Raw genomic sequence first — 19,338 nt, 5'->3', positions numbered from 1 at the left:
CAGCTCTTTGCTTTCTCCTCTTCTTCTTTCGCAGTGTGCAGATCCTGTACATCCTTTAGGACCGATGCAGTATTTTCCTTCTGTCTTTCTTCCTCTGTTGGCATCCCCTTAAACATGAAAGATTTTGCTTTTATTGCTTGGGAATATGGCCAAACAGTGTTGTTATTTTTAGAGCCCAGGGGGAAGCTCAAGTGCTAGGAACAACAGTCGGTTCAAATAGGGACAGTACTTCTTCCAAGAAAAATTCATGCGATTAGGTTTCATCAGGGATGACCGTGCCCACGAGGAGGGTCACTGGGGATTCAGCAGTCCCAGGACTTCATCACAGCTCTTCCTTCATGAACTTCATATTGACAGACCTCGTCTCACAGCCGTTTCCTACTAACTTCAGCCTGGCCAGTTCTTTGGTTGAAGAGCTCTGTTTTTAAGGAAGAGCTCCCCTTCCTTACTGTCTTAGACTCCAGGCAGAGGAGCAAACGTCAGTTCCTTTGCTTTTCTTCCCCAGAAGATCCCTAAGTCTCACTCATTTTTCTTGTGTGGTCTTGCTGTAGTTCATGAGAATTGCCCTGGCATTCCACTCTATAAATCTCCTTGCTTGTGAAGGGTTCAGCCTTGGCTTATGTTTTCTGAGCAGTTCCAAGAAAAATAATCCACTGTTCAATTAAAAGTGAATATATATTAATGCAAACGTGCACCCCTGCTGCTCATGGGTGCTACTAGAATCAGTCTGGGGACAGCTGTTCGGAAGATTTAGGGTATTTTTTAGCGTATGCTTTGGATTATCTCCCCGCCCCCCCCCCCCCAAGTTAAAAAAATTAAACATGAAAAATGTTAACAATGTAAAATAAATAAATCTAAAGCAGAAACATTAACCTGGAAGACATGATGAACTGATGTCTCAGAACATACCACTCTTTATTTTTGTTTTGTTTCCTACTGACATATTTCAAAGAAAATCTCTAACAGTGTTGTTACTTTTAGTTTCCTATTTGGGGCTGAAGAGAAGACAGGTATGGAAGCTAGTGGAAACTGTGCAACTTGATCTGATCGATCCAACAGTTCACTGGTCATTTAAACGTGAGTTTTCTAGTCAGCACTCAGGAACAATTTAAAAAAATAAATCAATGATTTCTATTTCAAAGAGGTCATTTGAGTAAGCTGACAAGGCTGTGTCTAGGTAAGAAAGGTTTAGGAACAAGCTGCCTCATGAATTTTGGAAAATTCAATTTAAATCTCCACTAACAATAGTAACTTGCCATCCTTCATTTATCAGACTAATTAAAAGCAAGCCAAGCCTGTGATCAAGTTAATAATTTCCTGTCTGTTGTACTAATCTAAATATATGAATATCATGCCGCTAAGCTTTAAAGCAAATGATTTGGCTTTTAGACCTCAAAAGAGAACTATTTCTTTCCAGGAGAAAATTACTTGCCTGCTTGACTGAGTTCTGTATCCCCATACAGCAATTATTCTCATAAAGAGGAAGCAGAAGGTGGGGAGATAATATTTTGTGATGAGCTCTGAATACAAGTGCTTAACATTTTATTTTGTTTCTTACTCTTGATGTGGGTTATTTCTTTCTCTTCTTTTGCTGCCTGAGGAGATGGATATCTGAAGATACCTAGATAATAAAGGAAGGAAAAGACATAGAAAAGGCAGTGCAAAATAAATTTACAATAAAGGCCGTGTGCCCCAAAGTTTGTCTGTTTGTCTAATGCCACCTATCTCTGTTGGTGATAAGAGATATTAACTCTACTAGAGACCTTCTCTTGACTGTGTCCTGAGACCAACACAGCTGAAACAGCACCACTGGTAAATCTGTAGTCTTTTAAATGCAGCTGGCAACCTTGCTGTCTTGTCAATTGATGTGGAATGAATAAATGCAAAAACCTGATAGGTGTCTGATGGATTCACTTCAATTGATCTGTCAAAGATAATATTTCAGCACCAAACCAGCTAATCTGAGTAAAAACATTTCAGAATAAAAACGCAAAACTTGATCCTTGATTTTCTACCACCATCTTTAGGCTGCCACTGGTACGGGCAGGGGAGAGGTGCAAAGATGCCTGCCAAGCATATTTTAGTGCATCATCTCATCTTCCTGCTACAGGGACTTTATGTTGTAGGTGATTTTGGCCTGTCTCAGCAGGGTCAGAGCCCTGGAGGAGCTGGCAGAGCTCCTCGTGGTTTGCCTTTCCCAGCTGCAACTCGATGTCTCCTTGCAAAGGGCTGAGGGACTCATCTTCTTGCTATGCTGCTAGGTTAGATGGGGAAACATTACCACTTTGTCTTGCAGCCTGCTTTTTGCATGCACCAAGCCGTTGTTTTTTTCTTGAGGCTTTGTCCGGACATAACGTTGCCCCCAGATTTCTCAAGAAAAGGTTTGAGCTTTGGGTGAGGATGCTTCACTGTGAATGCCCTTTGGATCCAGCAGAACAGTTGGAGCCCGATGACGATGGGGGGCGTGTGTTTATTTACGTACGACGAGATATTTTGAGCTAACCACGTACAACAGCGCATGAGCAAACGAGGGAGGGAGGGAACAGATGCCAAAACAGCTGTACTGGCCTTACCCGCACTCTGGCAGAGCCCTCCAGCACCTCGCCACCCTGGGCACCCCTCGCCTCTGCCCTGCTGCCTTTGGGGACTGTCCCTGCTGGGACATTGCAGAGGCTGGGGCCACGGGAGCGAGCATGTGTACTACTGCTCAGGGAGGGGAATGCTGTGCCCGTTCTAGGAGCTGGTCCAGCCAAAAACTGCCAGGGGAAAGGTGGGGGGGATAACCGAGTCACTCCCTGGAGCTGGTGGGACCAAGGGTGCAGTGCTTAGGAGGCAAAAGAGGAGCAGGGAGGGGAGTTTGCTGCTGGACTGGCAGCAGTTCCATGCGGCTTCTGATTTGGCTTACGACACGCAGTGTTTCTTCTGAGTTAAAAAGTCTTTGCACCCTTTGTGCTCCTCGCCCCACTGCACCCACCAGCCCCACACGCTCCCCTCAAAAAGATAACCCACCCGCTCTGCGCTCTCCCCCCTCTGCTTTTTGATCTCTGTCTGACATATTACAGCCCCTCGCCCCACAGCACCCTGCCAGCAAGCCAGTCCCCCGCCATCCATCCCTCCAGGCTGGCACGACAAGTGGCTGCTCGGGTGCCTGGCTGGGGTGCGAAGGAGCCTGCGGTGGGACCAGCCTGTGGTGGGCTGGGTGCCGAATATCACTTATGCACTTAAAAACTGCCTTTCAGTGATGCAGAGTAACAGCAGCTCAAGTTAAATGACAAAGAAAGAGGCATTAATTGACTGCTGGTTTGGAAAATAAGGACTACTGGTCATCCTCCCCAGTGCTGTTAGATACTTTCTCTTAAAAATGCATTTATGCAGCCAAATTGTCTGCAGAGAGGTGGCAGCTGAGTTTCTGCTTGCCGAGGGGATCATCCGCCAAGAAAGCAGAAAGAAAGAGAAAGAAACAAAGATGCCCGAGCAAGAGCCAGGTAAGGGGCTCAGGCAGCTTTGGGTGACAGCCGGCGAGAGTGGCCAACTGGGGCAGGAGGGCAGCAAGGCAGCCCTAGTGCTCAATACGGTGCAGGGGGATGTAGGGCAGCAGGTACCTGAAGGATTGCAGAGGGTCTGCCATAAAAGGCTGGATTTCCTGAGGATACATCATCTGCAGGACATCAAAGCTAAAGCCAGCTGCAGAGACCTGTAGGAGCAGCTTGTGATAGTGGACGGCCAGGTAATCAAATGATAGATGAAGCTGAAAAGGCTGCCTGGGAAAGGAGCTGAGAAGACTGTGGACACACGGTGCTGGACTAAGCTGAAGCCACAGCAGATGGTTCCCTGAAAATATCAGCTTGAGGTGCAGGGGCTAGGAAATATGTGGAAAGGAATTAAACAAACAAACAAACAAAAAAACCCCCAGGAAAAATCTGATAGAAGCTTGCTGGTGAGGGAGCTGGCAACCCCCTGCCTGAGCTGGGTCTCAGGATCACCTCCTGCTGCCTTTCACACAACAGCTCACCAATCAAGGCAAACAGGTACTTTGGTCCCCATATTGCTATTTGAACATGATATTGCACAGTCTACTGCCTAGAAAAGTGACAAGCTCAAAGTTTCACAAACCTTAAATTTCATTCCTGAATGTATTAAGGGAAGAAGGGGAAATTTCATAAGTAAGCATTTAAAGTTGGCTGGAACAAAGTAAGTTGAGAGCATCTAATACCTTTGCCAAAGGCCTTGCGTTGTCCTGCTGCCACAACTGGCTTTGCCCTGTCAAGGTGTTTGTAAGGGCAGGAGAAGTTACTTATCAAGTGCTTTGCTATTACAGGTCAGGAAACTATCTCGTCCTCTGGGGGTCTTTACATAGCCATTCATTCCTGTCCACCTGCTTACGAGTCTCTGAAAGCATCTGATCTTCACCTTCCTTAACAGCTGTTAAAATAGACAATAGTTACTGCTAGTACAGCCATCATAGTTTACGTGTTACCTATTCATCTCCTTTCAAATGAAAGCCCAGAGAAGCTACTTCAACATCTAAACATCTTATTTTGATAATACGGTATCTAGACAGTTTACACTAAATCTTAAGGGACAACTGAATGTGGCTCTTCTGTTCCTACATTCTAAGTTAAGCAAATTTAATTTGGGTATCTCCCTCGTACCAGGCAGATCTGACACTGACCCCCGCCCCCCAAAATCTAGGGAGACTGCTAATTTTGGGGACTTGTATGGACACTCTGAACTTTACAGTGCAGTTCATAATAACCATCTGACATATGATACAGAAGGGGAATGAGAGTCCCTGTCATTTTGAGATAAGTGATATAAATGAGTTACGGTCCAAAGTCCTCAGTTTTGCTCAGTGACAATATCCATGCAGAATGGAGAAAGGTTTTTGTATTCCAACTAGCAAACTGCTTCTGTATCTAGGAAAGACTGTGCTCCAACTTTGAGCCAGTTATCTACAATATAAAAAACCCAGGATGAGTCCAGAATGTTTGCAATAGGAAATAAACATCCTTACAATTAAAAAAAAAATAAATCAATCATTATTAGGTTTTTATACAGAAAATGCTTTACTTTCCACTAAGGTAAATCTGGGCTGGAAGTCTTTCATTCTTTTGCTCTAACAAGTGTGATGTGGCTCTGCTCAGAAAGGTTGGACATCCTTTTGCTTAGAAAAGTCGGACTACCTACTATAGAGGTAACTGTTATGTTAACAAGAACAAGAGTAAATAAAAGCAATCAAATCCGAGTAACACCTTAGCTGGATCGTGTAATTGCACACAGCCACCCTCTCAGCCCAAATCACTCCAGTCAGTGTGAAATTCACCCCCTACCATGGCATGATGGTCCTTAAAGCCATTCACCTGTGAATGTGCAAACACGTTCTTCAGATGCTGCAAGAGTGAATGTGGTTTCTTGTTTCTCACCCAGCTGCGGCTGTTGCTGGACACAGACCTCCAACTTGTTCTGCTAAAACCACAGGATCAAGAGGAGCGTGCAAACAGGAGGACGGGAACCACAGGATACGCAGCTTCCTGAGGGAAAACCCAACAGCAATGTGCCATCTTTCAAAAAAAGCGTATGTGGGAGAAAGGGAATCAATCTGATTACCTGGCACTGGCTTTCATTTTTTATCTTCAGCCTGCAGACAGGCTTTATTTTCCCAGTGCCAGGTTAAGTGAGACAGGATCACAAGGGCAAAATGGTGTTTTTCTGAGATGGTCCAGAATGAGTAGGGCAAAGGATTTGAACACATGGACCCTGACAAGCAACAGCTAGACAGACCTGGTTTGCTGTTCCAAATCCTTCAGCCTATGTCTGTTTTTATATGATACCCATAAGAAGCTTTTAAGACTGTAAGACAAAAATAAAACACAGAGCATGTCTATATAAAGGCATTCAGCAAGAAGCGCTGAAATTTATTCAAATTAATTACAATAGAGACCTCTGACTTTGAATTTCTAATTCACAACAGCAGTAAAAAAAGGAAATGGTGAAATGGGTTGTATTAAAGTGCAATGATGTGGAGAAAACCATTGAAATAACACAAATGAGGCTGCAGTGAAAAATGAAAGGACAGTCTCATCCTAGCAATGACAGCAATATATAAGTATGTTACAGATAATTTACAAAATAACTTACATAGATGAAGATAAGCTGAATCTCATGTTGCCATTCCATTGTTAAATCAGACTAAATATTCCTGGTCAGCACAGTATTATATGGGATAATTAAAAAAAGATCAGAGGATTTCTGTGTTGGAAAAGATGCCTGAAGTAGAACCCTGATCAGCCTTTATATTGCAGTATTGCAAGAAACCTAAGTATTTATGAATTGTAAAGTGACACATTCAGCAGCATGAAGACTATAAATACATCTTTTACATTGATACATTATATCTACACAGATATACATATCTACACACACACATATACACACAAGCACATACATGCACATATATATGTGCATGAATACACGTGTGTGTATATATGTTTGAATTTGTACTGACCGTGGTCAGCTGCATTTTGATTGCATCTGGAGTAGGGTTACTTTTGCAACCTAGGAGTAAGATCATTCTTTAGAGTATTTGTCATTTAAGTTTCCTAAGCTGCAGCCTCTAAAATATAAAATTCTGGCATAAAGATAGACTTCAGCGCTCAGCCATCAGAGGGTCTGATGACTGATTAACAGCAGATCCCGTTGACATGATCTGCTGTGCTTAGTGCTTCTGAAAAACTATGCTTTTAATATCCACATTATTTTTAAGTAATATGGTACATGAATCAGTTAAAAACCTATTTTCATGTAAGTAAAAATACTTGAGAGATGGACAGGAATGAATAGAATATTCCATACATGCACACATGTTTTGGACCGTTTGTAAGGATGACATGCAAAGAACAGCTGACAATGTGAAAATTTACAACATTGGCTTACATCAGACCTTGAAAAATGGCGAGTGTAGCATCACCCTTCCTTTAAAAAAAAATTTAAAATACTTGTCTGTAGCATAAATCTGACTCTTCTCTACTAAAGATTTTTTTCTCCCATGCTCCCCTTTTATAGAAAAATTATGTCATTGTTTTTTTCTCTTTAAATAAATCTGCAACAAACACTATTGACTAAAAATACGTCTGATTTCTAGCCCTCATAGGTTTTTCTGAAGGAGGGCTCTTGACCCATAGTGGAGCCACAATAGTATCCTCTGCCTGTAACTGGATGTTAATTATGAGAGCTGAAGGTGGCCATGCAATTACCGTTTATTAAGAAATCATTTAGTGACTAAGAACATTTGCATTTCATTGTGCACCTACATAATGAAAAAGATACTACTAAATTGCCAAGGCTATGTAAACATAGTGATCTTGGTAAAGAATTTGGTTGTGAGGCCAAAATACCTCAGAAAACAGCTATTCCATTGCACACATCATTAAAAGGTTAGAAAGGATAAAATAATAGTTTCTTCTGATGCTGTTGTGGTCAGTGAATTGGTCATGTCTGCATCCCAGTCTCTAGGGAGCAGAGGAATATCCTGAAGACCCAAGAGAAGAGAAAAGGCTGGACCAAACCTTCTTCCCGGTTGCTGTAAGAGTCCCATTCACTGCACTGACCGAGGTATGTCCTTGGAGAAAGGGGTGGTTTTGGGAGGAGAAATTGTAAACTCAGATTTATTTTCTTCATACCTATCCTGTACAGTGATTACTATGTTATTAGTTTACAACAAGGATTTAGCACTGAACACATTTTGTTTTCTCACATTCAGGTTCTGGCTGCCAGGAAATGATACAGTTCTACAGGAACCTGACTGTGTATGAGTGAGAAAACGTGTTTTATGCTAACAGCTCTGCCTGCAGCTTCAGACTTCAGGTCAGAAGCCTCTACAAGACTATTTCAAATCATTCGACTTTTATTTACAACTTCACATTCCATGCACTTTTCATTGGGTTTTTCTGAGAGAACCTGTAAAAATCACCATAGAAAATACTCAGAGCTGGCAACACAGAACTGGTGGTGGTGGTTCTCCATTGGAGTCCAATGTCTAAGAACTCTGCACAAAATGACAAACTCCGAATTTTCCTTCCATGGAAGTGGGGTGAAAATTTAATGTTAGCCCTTTACGTCGGAGAAGCTGGTGCTGCTGGCATTGCAGCTATCACTGCAACTTGATGATGTGCTCAAAGTGCTGGAGGCAGTGCCCGATTCTGGGAAAAGGAAAGAAGAATACAAAAAAACCACAAGAAAATATGATATGGTGGTTGTTTTTCACAACTTACTTTGATAATAGGAATCTTCAGAGAGACAATCATCTCATCTAAAATAAATAGCCTACCAGAGCTGCTTAAAGATTGAGCTGATTTTGAATTGCCAATGAGCATCAGCAGATTGTTTGCTGGGATCCAACCTTCTTTACCAGTGCTCAGGTTCTTAACATACCTAAAAAAAATATAAAAAATAAAAAGTCAGATTGCTTCACTTGATGCCTTTGAAAGTTTTGCCCTAAACATCTGCCTTCCAAACACAGCTCTGCATAGAAAAATTTCCAAACACAGATCTGCGTACCAAAGTCCATCCTCCCCTTCACGAATCAGTTGAACTAGTTCTCCACTTTTCACTGTAAATTCTTCAGAAACTCCTTTCTCATAATCAGTCACAACTGTGTATTTACCAGGAGTCTAAATGCATACAGAGGAAAAACATAACAAATTATTTCTGTTGAGTACTTTGAGGTACATTACAGCTTTTCTTATGAAATGATAGCACTTTTCCCTTCTTTCTCATGTGTGTACATGCTGAAGACAGTGCAAATATACATACTGAGAGGCAGTAAAACTTTGCTGTTTGATTACATGCAATTTCAGTACATGAATTCTCACACCCTGAAAAACATTCAGTGAAATGTTTCCATTACAACAATTAGTCCAAATCTCTACAAAAAAACCCCCTAAAGCCCTCCTTAAACCAAGCTAGCAAACTAGCGACATGATGTATGTATGGCAATCTGTTGACATGGTAGCTGGGCATGTCATCGCTTGACTGCTGTACTATATGGCAGTCTGCAGGTACACAAAGGCACCGATGGACCTTCTTAAGGTCCAAACACAATGCTGATTTAAGAGAAGGGGATATTTTCCATTGCCCTAGGAATTTTGCCCAGCTGAGGATTTGAAGGCAGACACTTTCCTTCCTGCAAGCTTCAAAAGCATTCCTGTATACTGCCACACACAGTGGATCAGTATCATTTGCTTAGCTCAACAGGAAAGCATTTCTGGTTACCAGCTTCATCTCGCCTCCCCCTCCTCCTCCTTCTTCCTCCGCATCTGATGAATTCAGCGGATCTTCAGCACTAGACCAGCCGTCATTTTCTTCAGATGCATCAAGAGAATGAGATGTTTTAGCCCAACCTTGGGGAACAAACAGCCAACAGTTAACTTTGCAGCAGTGAGCCACTGACTGGAAGAAATGTTCTTCCCACTGAAAAGCTCTTAAGTGATCAACATAAACAGGAGGAAAACTGTACACGGGGAAGTTATTACAGCCACTGGGTGAAATTCAGAGCTGGCAAAAGTCGGCCCGTTTCCAGAGTAAGTGGAGTTGTGGCAATGCACAGCAGTGAATTTGGCCCTTTGGACTTATAGAGAGGGAAACAGATGGAAAGAATGCAAATTCCCAACCAAAAAGCAGCTATTTCTCTCTTATACAAAGACAAATGATGGCTAGATACTCTTCTTCTTGGGAGGGGGTAGAAGACAGGAATGTACACTTCATGGGAAGAAGATGAACACACACGGTTGTCACCCAAAGCAACCTAACCAACCTGCTGGAACAAGGGATGGATGTGCATTGCCTCCTTCAAACTGCTGAGCATTTAGAGCTGTCAGGAAATTCAACACAATCTACAGGCACTCTGTACTTCACCTGATTAGGCAGCTTATTATTTAAGGGTATTCAGGTTGATACAAGGATACTTAATCACACTGACTTATCTTGGTGTTAAGCCACCACACCAAACACCACAAGACCAATCTCCTGCCCATCATTTATTGTGAAGTGTTCCTCCTTCTCTCTCAGGATGAAGCATTTCATTTATTTACGAAGCTGAATCACATCCAGAGTGCACAAAATCTTTTCCAAATAAAACTACAGTAAGTTTTCCCAGTGGGATGCTTTTCACTGAGGTCAGCAGCTGCTAATAAATGTGTCGAGCTTATAATAAAAAAAAGTCATAATAAAAGAGACAAATATTTGTAAGTAAGATTTTGGTTCAAGCCAAATGATAACAACAATAAAACTCAATGAAAAGAATGAAAGGAAGGACAAACCTCCCAACTTTTATGTAACTATTAGTTAGTTGAGAAAGCACCAGCATTTTTACTCTTCACTGCTTCTGAGGCATTTGTCGCATGGCTGGTTATGCCAGTGCATTAGGAACAAAACTGAGCATCATCAGAGTAAAGCCAAAGTCATCTAAGAATCATAGAAACAAATCACACCCAGAGCACACCAAATGGAATGGCACTTTTACCTCACCTGCACTGCTGGATGACCTGCACAAGGTTAGAAGTACTGACCCATTTGGCCCTGTCCAGGGTTAAGAATGAACTTCCATCTGTGAAGAAACTGAGTAATAAATTCCTGCTGTATTCCATGCAAATTCCTTGGAAACTCACATCTTATAGTTGGCTTGTGGGACGCAGCTGAAACCCTTTCCATTATTTCCAAGTGAAGAACAATGCAACAAAAGAAAACTTGGTTTGTTTGTCCTAATTATTCCAAGCTTTCATTAGAAACAGAACCAATGAGTTGCACAAAAGAAAAAGAAAGTGGAATCACGGTAATTGCTCTGCCTGTAGCATCATACTCACTGGCCTGCTCTCATCTGGAACATTTTGGGTAACAGCTCTTTTTCCTCAGGCTCACTCTTTTCGTATATTGTGCTGATGTGGGTAAGAGCAGACCTGCCTGATCCTGCCATAGGAACAGCACTCCTACTCCTCATGCAAGCTGGCACTCTACTATTAACAAGTCTGTATAAAAGCCCATCTCATCCTGGGCAGGGAAGGGAAGCGGTCACTATGGTCATATTCACATTAGCTAACTATAGGCACCAAAATTCTGCACGGTATAACTACAACAGAGCTCCCTATAAAGGCAGGAAAGGTAAGAAAATGGCAGACAGTCTTGAGAAAAGACAAGGTTATGCAGAAATGAGTTTAGATTTGATGGTGCCAGGAAAACCAAGAATTCATTAACTGCTGCTCTTCAGAAATGGGCCCATAGGTTTCTTCACAGAAATAGGATCTATCTGCAAGAGGTGATCCTGTCACTAATTCATCTTCCTTGAGCTCACTGCGTTGTAAGTCCGAGTGACACAGCAGCAAAAGGAAATGAGTGGGGTCAAAGTGCTCTGCACTGGGGAGCTGTGACCATCACCTGTTGCAGTTTCACCCTGAAATGCCCAGGTCAACTGCCTGCTTATCCCTCTGAGTTGGGGAAGGAGAAGAGATAAAGTGTCAGAAAAGAGATCAGAAGGTGCAAGACAGAAAGGGGAGTTACTAGATGTTTGAAATTACTTGACTTGGTTTAGTGGTTTCATAAAGTGAGAGGCTGCTGGACAGGACAGCAAATCAGACAAATCTGTTCCAAGGACCCAAGAATTTACTGTAAATTAGGAATGATCAAGGACTCTCCACCCTGGAAAATTCCAGCATCCATGGAGAAGGCCACAAAACACCCTTTGCTTTCTGATAGCCTTTCCAGGCCCTCAGGATTTCCATGGTACCTGGAGATCTCAGAGTTTTGATGGCTACCTGCAGAAGATTAACCTTGTAACTCCCATATCAACACTTGTGGAGTTTCTGCATGCATCCGGCCTGGGATTACATTGCCTGCTGCTCAGACAAGGTGAGTGGTGTCGTATAGTCTCCCCAGCACAGCAGCTGAACCTGCATCGTTTCCACAGGTGAGACAAAGACAAAGGCTGTGGAAACCTGGAGAGGAGGAGGATGGTAGGGCTTGAAACAGCTTCATCTTTAGAATAGCATTTTCTAAAAGAGATGGTGGTGGAAAGAGAGTCAGGAAGAGAGGGACTGCTCTCCTTACACTCTCTAGTTGATTAGCCTGAGGGATTTGTACTCAAGCCTCCACAAGCAGCCTGGCTAGTTAGAAATGTGTCATTTAACTGAAATGTTTTTCTATTCTTTCCTTAGCTGTGGGTTGGGAGAACAGGGTGGAAAAATTGTATACTGTTACCCAAAGAAAGATGCAACAGCACTATGACTACAGTAACAAATGCAGATCTAAAATGGAAATTCCATATGACAGTGATGATCCCTACTCTCACTAGAGTACATGAGTTTCGGATTTTTTTTGGTTTTTTTTTTTTTCCTTTTTTAAAAGTTAAATCCTCTCCACAAGGGGCACAGTGACAGTAGGATGCTAACTGGAAAACCATGTGTCACAGAGCAACTGGACACCCCTGTAATTCCATTAAACACCCAGCTTCTGGTTATTTCTTCAGCAGAAGATCCCTTCCCCGCTGCCCTCTCCTAAAAACTAGTTAACCATATGCTGCTTTATTTGATGCCAAGGTAAAACTTCAACCAGTTGTGCTATCAAAACCAGTATACACAGAAGCTGACAGACCCACTTGGAAAAACTCAACTGCTATCAACACTGCTGCACACAACAGCACCATATAGGTATTCCCAGCACTCTGATGTACCATATTACATGAGGGATGTGTGGGTATCTGTGGAGTACAAGACGTGGTATCACTATACCTCTTAAACCAAAAGGAGTTGGGTCACTCACTACTTCATGCCGTTTAGCTTTTTTGTCAGGACTGGTAGGAGAAGCTGCAGGAGCATGAATAGGCAAAAAACACAGAAGAGAGATATTGAAGAACTGGAAAAAAGAGAATAGGTGGATTGCATGCTACATACCTTTGAGTTTACACTGGAAAACAAGTGGATTTCTGTAATCACTCTAATTTTAGCTGTCATCGGTCAATTACAGTAGAAGGAATTAATTATTTAAATGTAGTTATTTGAAGATAAATTGACAAATTTATTTTACAGTAATAGATGAAAGTATATGTACACTTTTCCAAATGAACTAGACATCAACTAATTACAATTAATTTCAGTTTTAGACAAACACTACCAAATTAAGCAATCATTTTTATATAAATCTAGTGCTACAGCAATACCTGGTCCTGTAAGAAGGATCATTGGCAATGTCTGGCTTTTAGCAGAAGGAGATGGAGTTTCTGTCAAGGCAAGCATGGGATATTAGTGCTCACCTCATTAGCATTAGATACATAACCCTAGAGCCTCTCCAGAAAGAACTCAAAGGTAATCACGTTTTAAAAAGGCATTCTGAAAAGATGCTTGGAAAAAAAAGAATCATGCTCTTGAACAAGTGCCATCATCTTAATGCAACTCAGACTGTTCAAAGACAGCTGTTCAAAACAAGAAGTGAATGTACCAGTGCAATTACTTGGCAGGAGGAAGCAAGAAAGGTCTCAGACTCCTATTGCCTGTTTTAGAAAAAAAAGAGTAGAGACCATTTCTGGAAGCACAGGGAAATTCTTATTTGTTTTTGTATCCAGCAAAACAACATTGTCATACACATTCTGCTGTATTCATGTTTTGGAAGTTCTGTTAGCAAGGATGCTAATATAGAAATACTCTAGAAAACCTTGATTCCTTTTTGCCAAGTACAAGTGCATTTGGGGCAGATCCACTGAAGCTAGAAGCAGGCCAGGTGTCTGATCTGAAGACAACTTTCTTCCTCTAGTTTTCCTACAGGAATAGGGCACTATAAACTCCTTCCTTGGCCTTGACAGTGAGACTGGAGGCATTGGAAACCGCACTCCTTCCCTTGCATCTCCAACAGCTCCACTTTTCCCAGCTGCATCTCCCCCTCCCACTCTGGAGCCGGTTTCTCTTGAAATCTCCCGGTCAGGGTCAGTGACTCACGAGCCTATCTTGAACTTAGGAGAACAAGCTAGTGCATACACTGAAAACCTGCTACTCTACGCACACATAACACAAAGTGATGCTTTAATTACAGCCTTAAACAGAAAACAATCTAGCTTTTTTTTTTTTTTTAAATTACCTTTCTGACTTTTGAGGTTAGTAAAGCCCTGCAGTGTAAAGCGCTTTTTTGACAGTACAGAGCATTCTGAGGTAGAGCTAGTGTCATCTACAAAGGAAAAAAGAGACACAGAAAGAAAGGGGAGAAGGCCATGAAAAGATCAAGGCAAAAAAATTGTTTGCAGCCTTGCCAGGGAACCTGCATGTTAGGATGAGAAAGGACAACTGAAAGTCCAGGTATAACAGAAGAACCCAAGTGGCCAGTTGTTCTCCCTGTATAGGGGCTTGTACTGCCACCGGTTCAGTAAATAATCTCCATGATGGGAACCAAAATTCATGAGGAAAAAAAAGAACAAATCCAAAAAGAACAAACCCAAAACTCTTCAGAACAGGTAATGCTGGAAATTTATCCAGAGGAAGAGAACCCTGGGAAGCTGGGCAGCTCTAAGAGAAGACCTACTGCATACTCAGGCCTCATAATACATAGGTCCCACCTCCTTTTGGCTACGCCTCATTCAAGGTGACTTTGTGCCTGTCCACACCACACCATGGAATGCAGAAACCCCAAGCTAAGGGCAGATAGGACCGGCACGCTGGTGTAGCGTGGACAGCTCTTTGTGGGTGGGCTGCCTTAGGGCTAAAAGCAGCAAAGCCCTGCTCGTTCAGGTGTAATGCTGCATTTCCCTGCACTACCATGGCTAGTCTGCTGGTGGATCTGCCTGTGCATCTGCAGTGCAGGCATGCTCTTTCCAATTGAAGATAACAGTACATATGTGTAAACTCACCTTTGCCTTTCTCAGGGTACTTTGGTGCTACTGCGGTGCCATAACCTTCTAGACTTGTGAGATCAGCTTTTCTCTCCTCCATTTTTTTGGTGTTTCTGATGTGGTTCCGTGAAGGACTGTTTATTGGAAGAAAGTTAAGACAATTAATTGATCTGCAGCAAATTTGGGTCTAAACAGGGGTGATGACCTTTGGTCATGGCCTGCCTTTTATGTACAGGTATATGGGCTGAAAAACATCTCTTAGCTACTTCCCAGATCATACCTCCCAGGATTGAAGAATTCAGTGGTGACTGTGCATGAAAAGACAATGAGCACGTACAAAGGAGAAAGACTCCCCTAACTGACTGCAACCACACGTACTGTGGCAGTGGGAGCTACTGAAAAGACAGCTCAGGACAACTTCCACTCACTCTCAGCTACAGGCACACATTCTATGCTGACAGATTTCTCCTGAACGTACTAAGAAAAAAAAAAAAAAAAAAGGGAATAAACTCTGCCCCTCAGAAGCTCTTAACATAGGAAAAGATGAAGGATGAACAAAGAACGTATGCTGGATCTTGCAGCTGGATTCCCATCACACCTCTGATTGGGAATGGAATGGAGAAAGACATCCCACAAATACTATACATCTGGGAAATTCTCCCTGAGTGATAAGCAGATGCATAAAACATGCAGGGCAGAGAGCTACTGATACATATTTGAGAGTACACCACATGGGAATGACTGAAAACATGAGCACATGGGCTTAGGGGTATATACACATATAAAAGTGAGTAGCAGAGGATTAAAAAGAGGTGTCTGAGAAGGGCAGAACAGCAGGTGGGAGCAGAAAAATATACAGGCTGGTAGGGTGAAGGATAAAAAAAAAACAGGAAAAGAAGAAAAGCTTGACTTAGAAGTTGGGACACTGGAGGAATCAACAAATCAATTTAAAAAAAAAAAAAAACACAACAAAAACCCCAAAAAAGTAAATTGAAGAAGAACAAGGGACAGAGAAAAGATAATGCCCTGAAAAAGACAAAAAGGAAGAGAACATGACATTGGAAAAGGAAGCAAAAAATAATCCAGGTGAAGGAAGAGAACAGAGAAGGAAGGAAAAGGCCACTGCTCCACATAACTCTCTTATCTGGAGTGTAAAGTACATAATTAGCTGTTCAACAAACAGACCACCAGGATTTTGGCTGGTGCAGAAAATGACTTTTCTGTGTTGCTCTCTATCAACTGGCAAAGCCCATGCCACTGCTGCTCAGTTTAACAGTTCTGGAGATGTATAAACCCCAAGCTTTACAGCTTTATAGTAGGAAGAGACCTAAAAACCCCCTAAAAGATAAGGTCCGGTATTAAGGGATAGGAATAATGAAGAACTGCAGACTAGATGTATTAGTATTTTTACAAGACAGACAGGCTGATTTGACAACATACTTACCTTGTACAAGACGATGCTGGCAGAGGTAAGCTCTGTGTTTGTTCTAGTGTCCTGTGCTGACTAGCTTCTGTAATGGAGAAAACAAAAAGAACTATTAACATCGATTTGTGTTTTGAGCTTTTCATTTCTATAGTCCTACACAGTGAAGATATACAGGGCAGGTTTTGAAGTTCAAAGAGATTAAAACCCATATATATATATATATATATATCTCCAAAATATTTTACCTCTGCATGCCTGCAGTTGACTTGTCAGCACTTTCCTTATTTCATTTACCCAAGTAGCTTTAACTTCAGGGGTTGGTGCCTACCCGAAAATAAATACAATCAGCCATCAAGCACAGAATACTTATTTCACACAGAGCGGTGTGCCAAAGCACAGCTTTGGAGGAATCCTTCAAAAGGGACAGATAGAGCTACCTCTCTAGTCCTTCAGCAAACAGAAACTAGTTGTGAGAACTGGAACACACCAAGGCAGAGGCTGTGCACGTGCTACAGTCAAACCCCGGCTCCCAAGCCATCCACTACTCCAGTGAGAGCAACAGTAATGGTGTATACAATATCCTCCACGGATATTGTAAAATGTGATTATTTTTTCCCCCAAAAGACTCTGCAATGGAAATATATTAAGAAACTACCTTATGAATTAATCTGGTGGCAGTTTGGGTTCCCCTCCACTCCTGTTTTTTTTACATTTCCTCATTACTGTCTATTAGTGATATAACACAGGAAGAAAACTCCAGATCTTCTTAGGGTTAGACTCCCCCCCTGCCCCGTCTTTTCGCTCTCCTTTTTATTTTTCTTAATGTAGTGGCATGTTATTTACCTGTATAATGTAAACTTCTTCCCTTGCATTATACCAGATTTCAAATTTTTTTGCATCACCTTTGACATTTTCTGTTATTCCAACTGCTGCCATCTGGAAGCAAAGAGAACAGAAGCTGACCTACCACATTGCAATTACGGTAACAACAGAAGCAGGCAGCTACTAGTATTCTTTGATACCCTATTTCTGAAAAGGAAAATCGCATCTTGCTTCTTGCTGAAGGAAAAGAATAGCCAATAACATATGATCTGCATGTTGGACATCAGGGATTTAGTGCTTTGTATCAGCTTGGCTACCTTGGAGGGAAGAAAGGTTTCCATACATTAAATTGAGGCTGACCCATGAGATGTCTCTTAACATCTAGACCACCAAATCTTACATCTATTTTACACTACCCTGCTCTACATTTTCTGTGTGATTAATATAACTGACACTCAGCTAGACTAGTACGGTTTGGATTTTCTCAAAGGGTGATTTCCTGCCCACCATCTCTCTAACAGACAGCAGCACAAAGTAACACAGACCTGCAGCACCAGTTAGGTCTGCCTGAAAGAACAAAGTTCCCAGTGCCAAACCGTAACACAGCTTCACAGACAAAAGCTAGAACGTTGTATTACTGCAGGCTAAGCCCTCAGTACCTCGACCTTGCTGGACTGCTCGGTGTCTTACATTTAAGGAGTGTTTGTAGCTGTAAGAAGGTGCTTTCTCGTATCCCTCTCCGTTTTCTTCTCGCTTTTTACAGAACAGCACTGCTTTCTCGTGGAGGAAGAGGTGTCGCTGCATTGGCTTGAAGCGTGCCAAATCCTTCACCTTCGAGTGGCCCTTTTTATGATCAGTCCAGACGTTGAAGGATCCCTGCATTAAAAGCTTGCCCAGCTCATTCAGGTTTCCCTGGAACAAAAAACCCGGTATGTATAACTACAGAGAGATAACATCAGACTAAAACACATACTCTGAACAGGTCTTCACAAGCTCTGTTGTTCCAAGTAATCTCTCACATCAGTGTTTATGTTGGGTTTTGAAACATAATAAAAATAAAGTCAGTGTTGGATTTTTACGCATAGTTTTCTCTCCCAACACTGTTCAGGCAGTATTTTACAGTCAAGAGTACCAGTAGCAGACGTACAGAGATCTACCCTAAGAGAGAGGGGGAGGCACGATACACATACTTGGTTGCTTGGGGTTTTTTTCCCAAACTCTGCTCCAAAGCTGCTTATGTTGTGTTTCAGGTTTTTTTTTTTTTGTTTGGTTTTGTTTTTTTTTAACTGGAAGTTTTGGGTGTAGTTTTACACACAGATATAAAAACTTAGGAGCAACTCCCATTTGGCAAGTAGCCTAAACCAGGCTCTTTGTGATGATTTTCAGTTTCTAACTCAGTGTCAAGTAGATCAAAGAAAAAAAATTTGGGTAGATGGAGCAAAATATTATTCATAGAAGGAAAACTTCAGAAGAGTATAGAGAGATCCACTTTCCATTATTTTCATTACACAATTCAGTATAAAGGCACCTTTTGCAAAACATTCTCCTCATTATTAGTACACAGTATAGGGTATGCTGTACATATATATATATAAGAAATAAATGAAAATAAATTAAAAAGTAAGTAAAAATACTGTTACTCACATCGTAGCCTGTAATGGCTATCTGGTGCATAGAATCATTAACGGCTTTGAGAATACCCAATATAGAAGTTAATGCCTCCTGAAGATCTTCAGCACCTTCACAGTTCTTACTGTACTTCAGCATTTCCTGAGCAGGCCAGGAATGACAACATACTTAGCTTTGGAAACAGTAGGGACTAGGAATGTTCAAATTTTAACACTGAATTTGGGCTACATTTTTAAAGTTATCCAGTAAAGTTTTATACCATATAATCCAGTGGGTTAAATACTGGCTGGAATTCAGAAGACCCTGAAGTTTTACGTCTCCTCTCTGCTGCTAATTAGCCAAACGTATTTTGTTCATCTAGAGGTTTTGTAAACTCCACCTAAGAATTTTACAAGACTAACTTTGCAAACATTTTTTTCATTACAATTGCTAACTCCCCCCCAACTCAAAACACCCACAACCCCCAAAAACAAACAAACAAAGAATATTTTTTATATCTGTTACTTTTTAGAAGAGAACAAATGTAAAAACAGGCAAATTTCATTTATTATTTGAATTATGGTGAGGCCTGGGATGCTAGTAACAGACTTAAACTTACTGC

General features: G+C 41.6%; 1 protein-coding gene across 14 annotated transcripts in view; it reads right to left on the bottom strand.

Moving 5' to 3' along the window:
- Positions 1-5,886: 5,886 nt before the first annotated feature.
- MCF2L (MCF.2 cell line derived transforming sequence like) overlaps positions 5,887-19,338 on the bottom strand; it is a 159,131-nt gene continuing 145,679 nt past the window's right edge. For 6 of the 14 annotated variants that reach the window (XM_049834284.1, XM_049834286.1, XM_049834290.1 and 3 more), the window contains 13 exons: positions 18,753-18,878; positions 17,799-18,020; positions 17,130-17,222; positions 16,532-16,610; positions 16,305-16,371; positions 14,879-14,994; positions 14,116-14,202; positions 13,205-13,264; positions 12,777-12,851; positions 9,271-9,398; positions 8,557-8,669; positions 8,327-8,430; positions 5,887-8,198 (listed from right to left, as the gene is read on the bottom strand). In XM_049834284.1, the coding sequence (XP_049690241.1) occupies positions 8,104-8,198; positions 8,327-8,430; positions 8,557-8,669; positions 9,271-9,398; positions 12,777-12,851; positions 13,205-13,264; positions 14,116-14,202; positions 14,879-14,994; positions 16,305-16,371; positions 16,532-16,610; positions 17,130-17,222; positions 17,799-18,020; positions 18,753-18,878 (1,365 nt within the window). In that variant the 3' untranslated portion in view covers positions 5,887-8,103. Of the gene's footprint in view, positions 8,199-8,326; positions 8,431-8,556; positions 8,670-9,270; positions 10,615-12,715; positions 12,901-13,204; positions 13,265-14,115; positions 14,203-14,878; positions 14,995-16,304; positions 16,372-16,531; positions 16,611-17,129; positions 17,223-17,798; positions 18,021-18,752; positions 18,879-19,338 lie in introns of those variants that run through there. The other 8 variants (XM_049834292.1, XM_049834293.1, XM_049834285.1 and 5 more) reach the window with 7 other exon arrangements.

This window comes from Accipiter gentilis, chromosome 31, assembly GCF_929443795.1.
Source record: "Accipiter gentilis chromosome 31, bAccGen1.1, whole genome shotgun sequence".
Taxonomy (NCBI): Eukaryota; Metazoa; Chordata; class Aves; order Accipitriformes; family Accipitridae; genus Astur; species Astur gentilis.
This window is presented reverse-complemented; position numbering and strand designations above follow the sequence as displayed.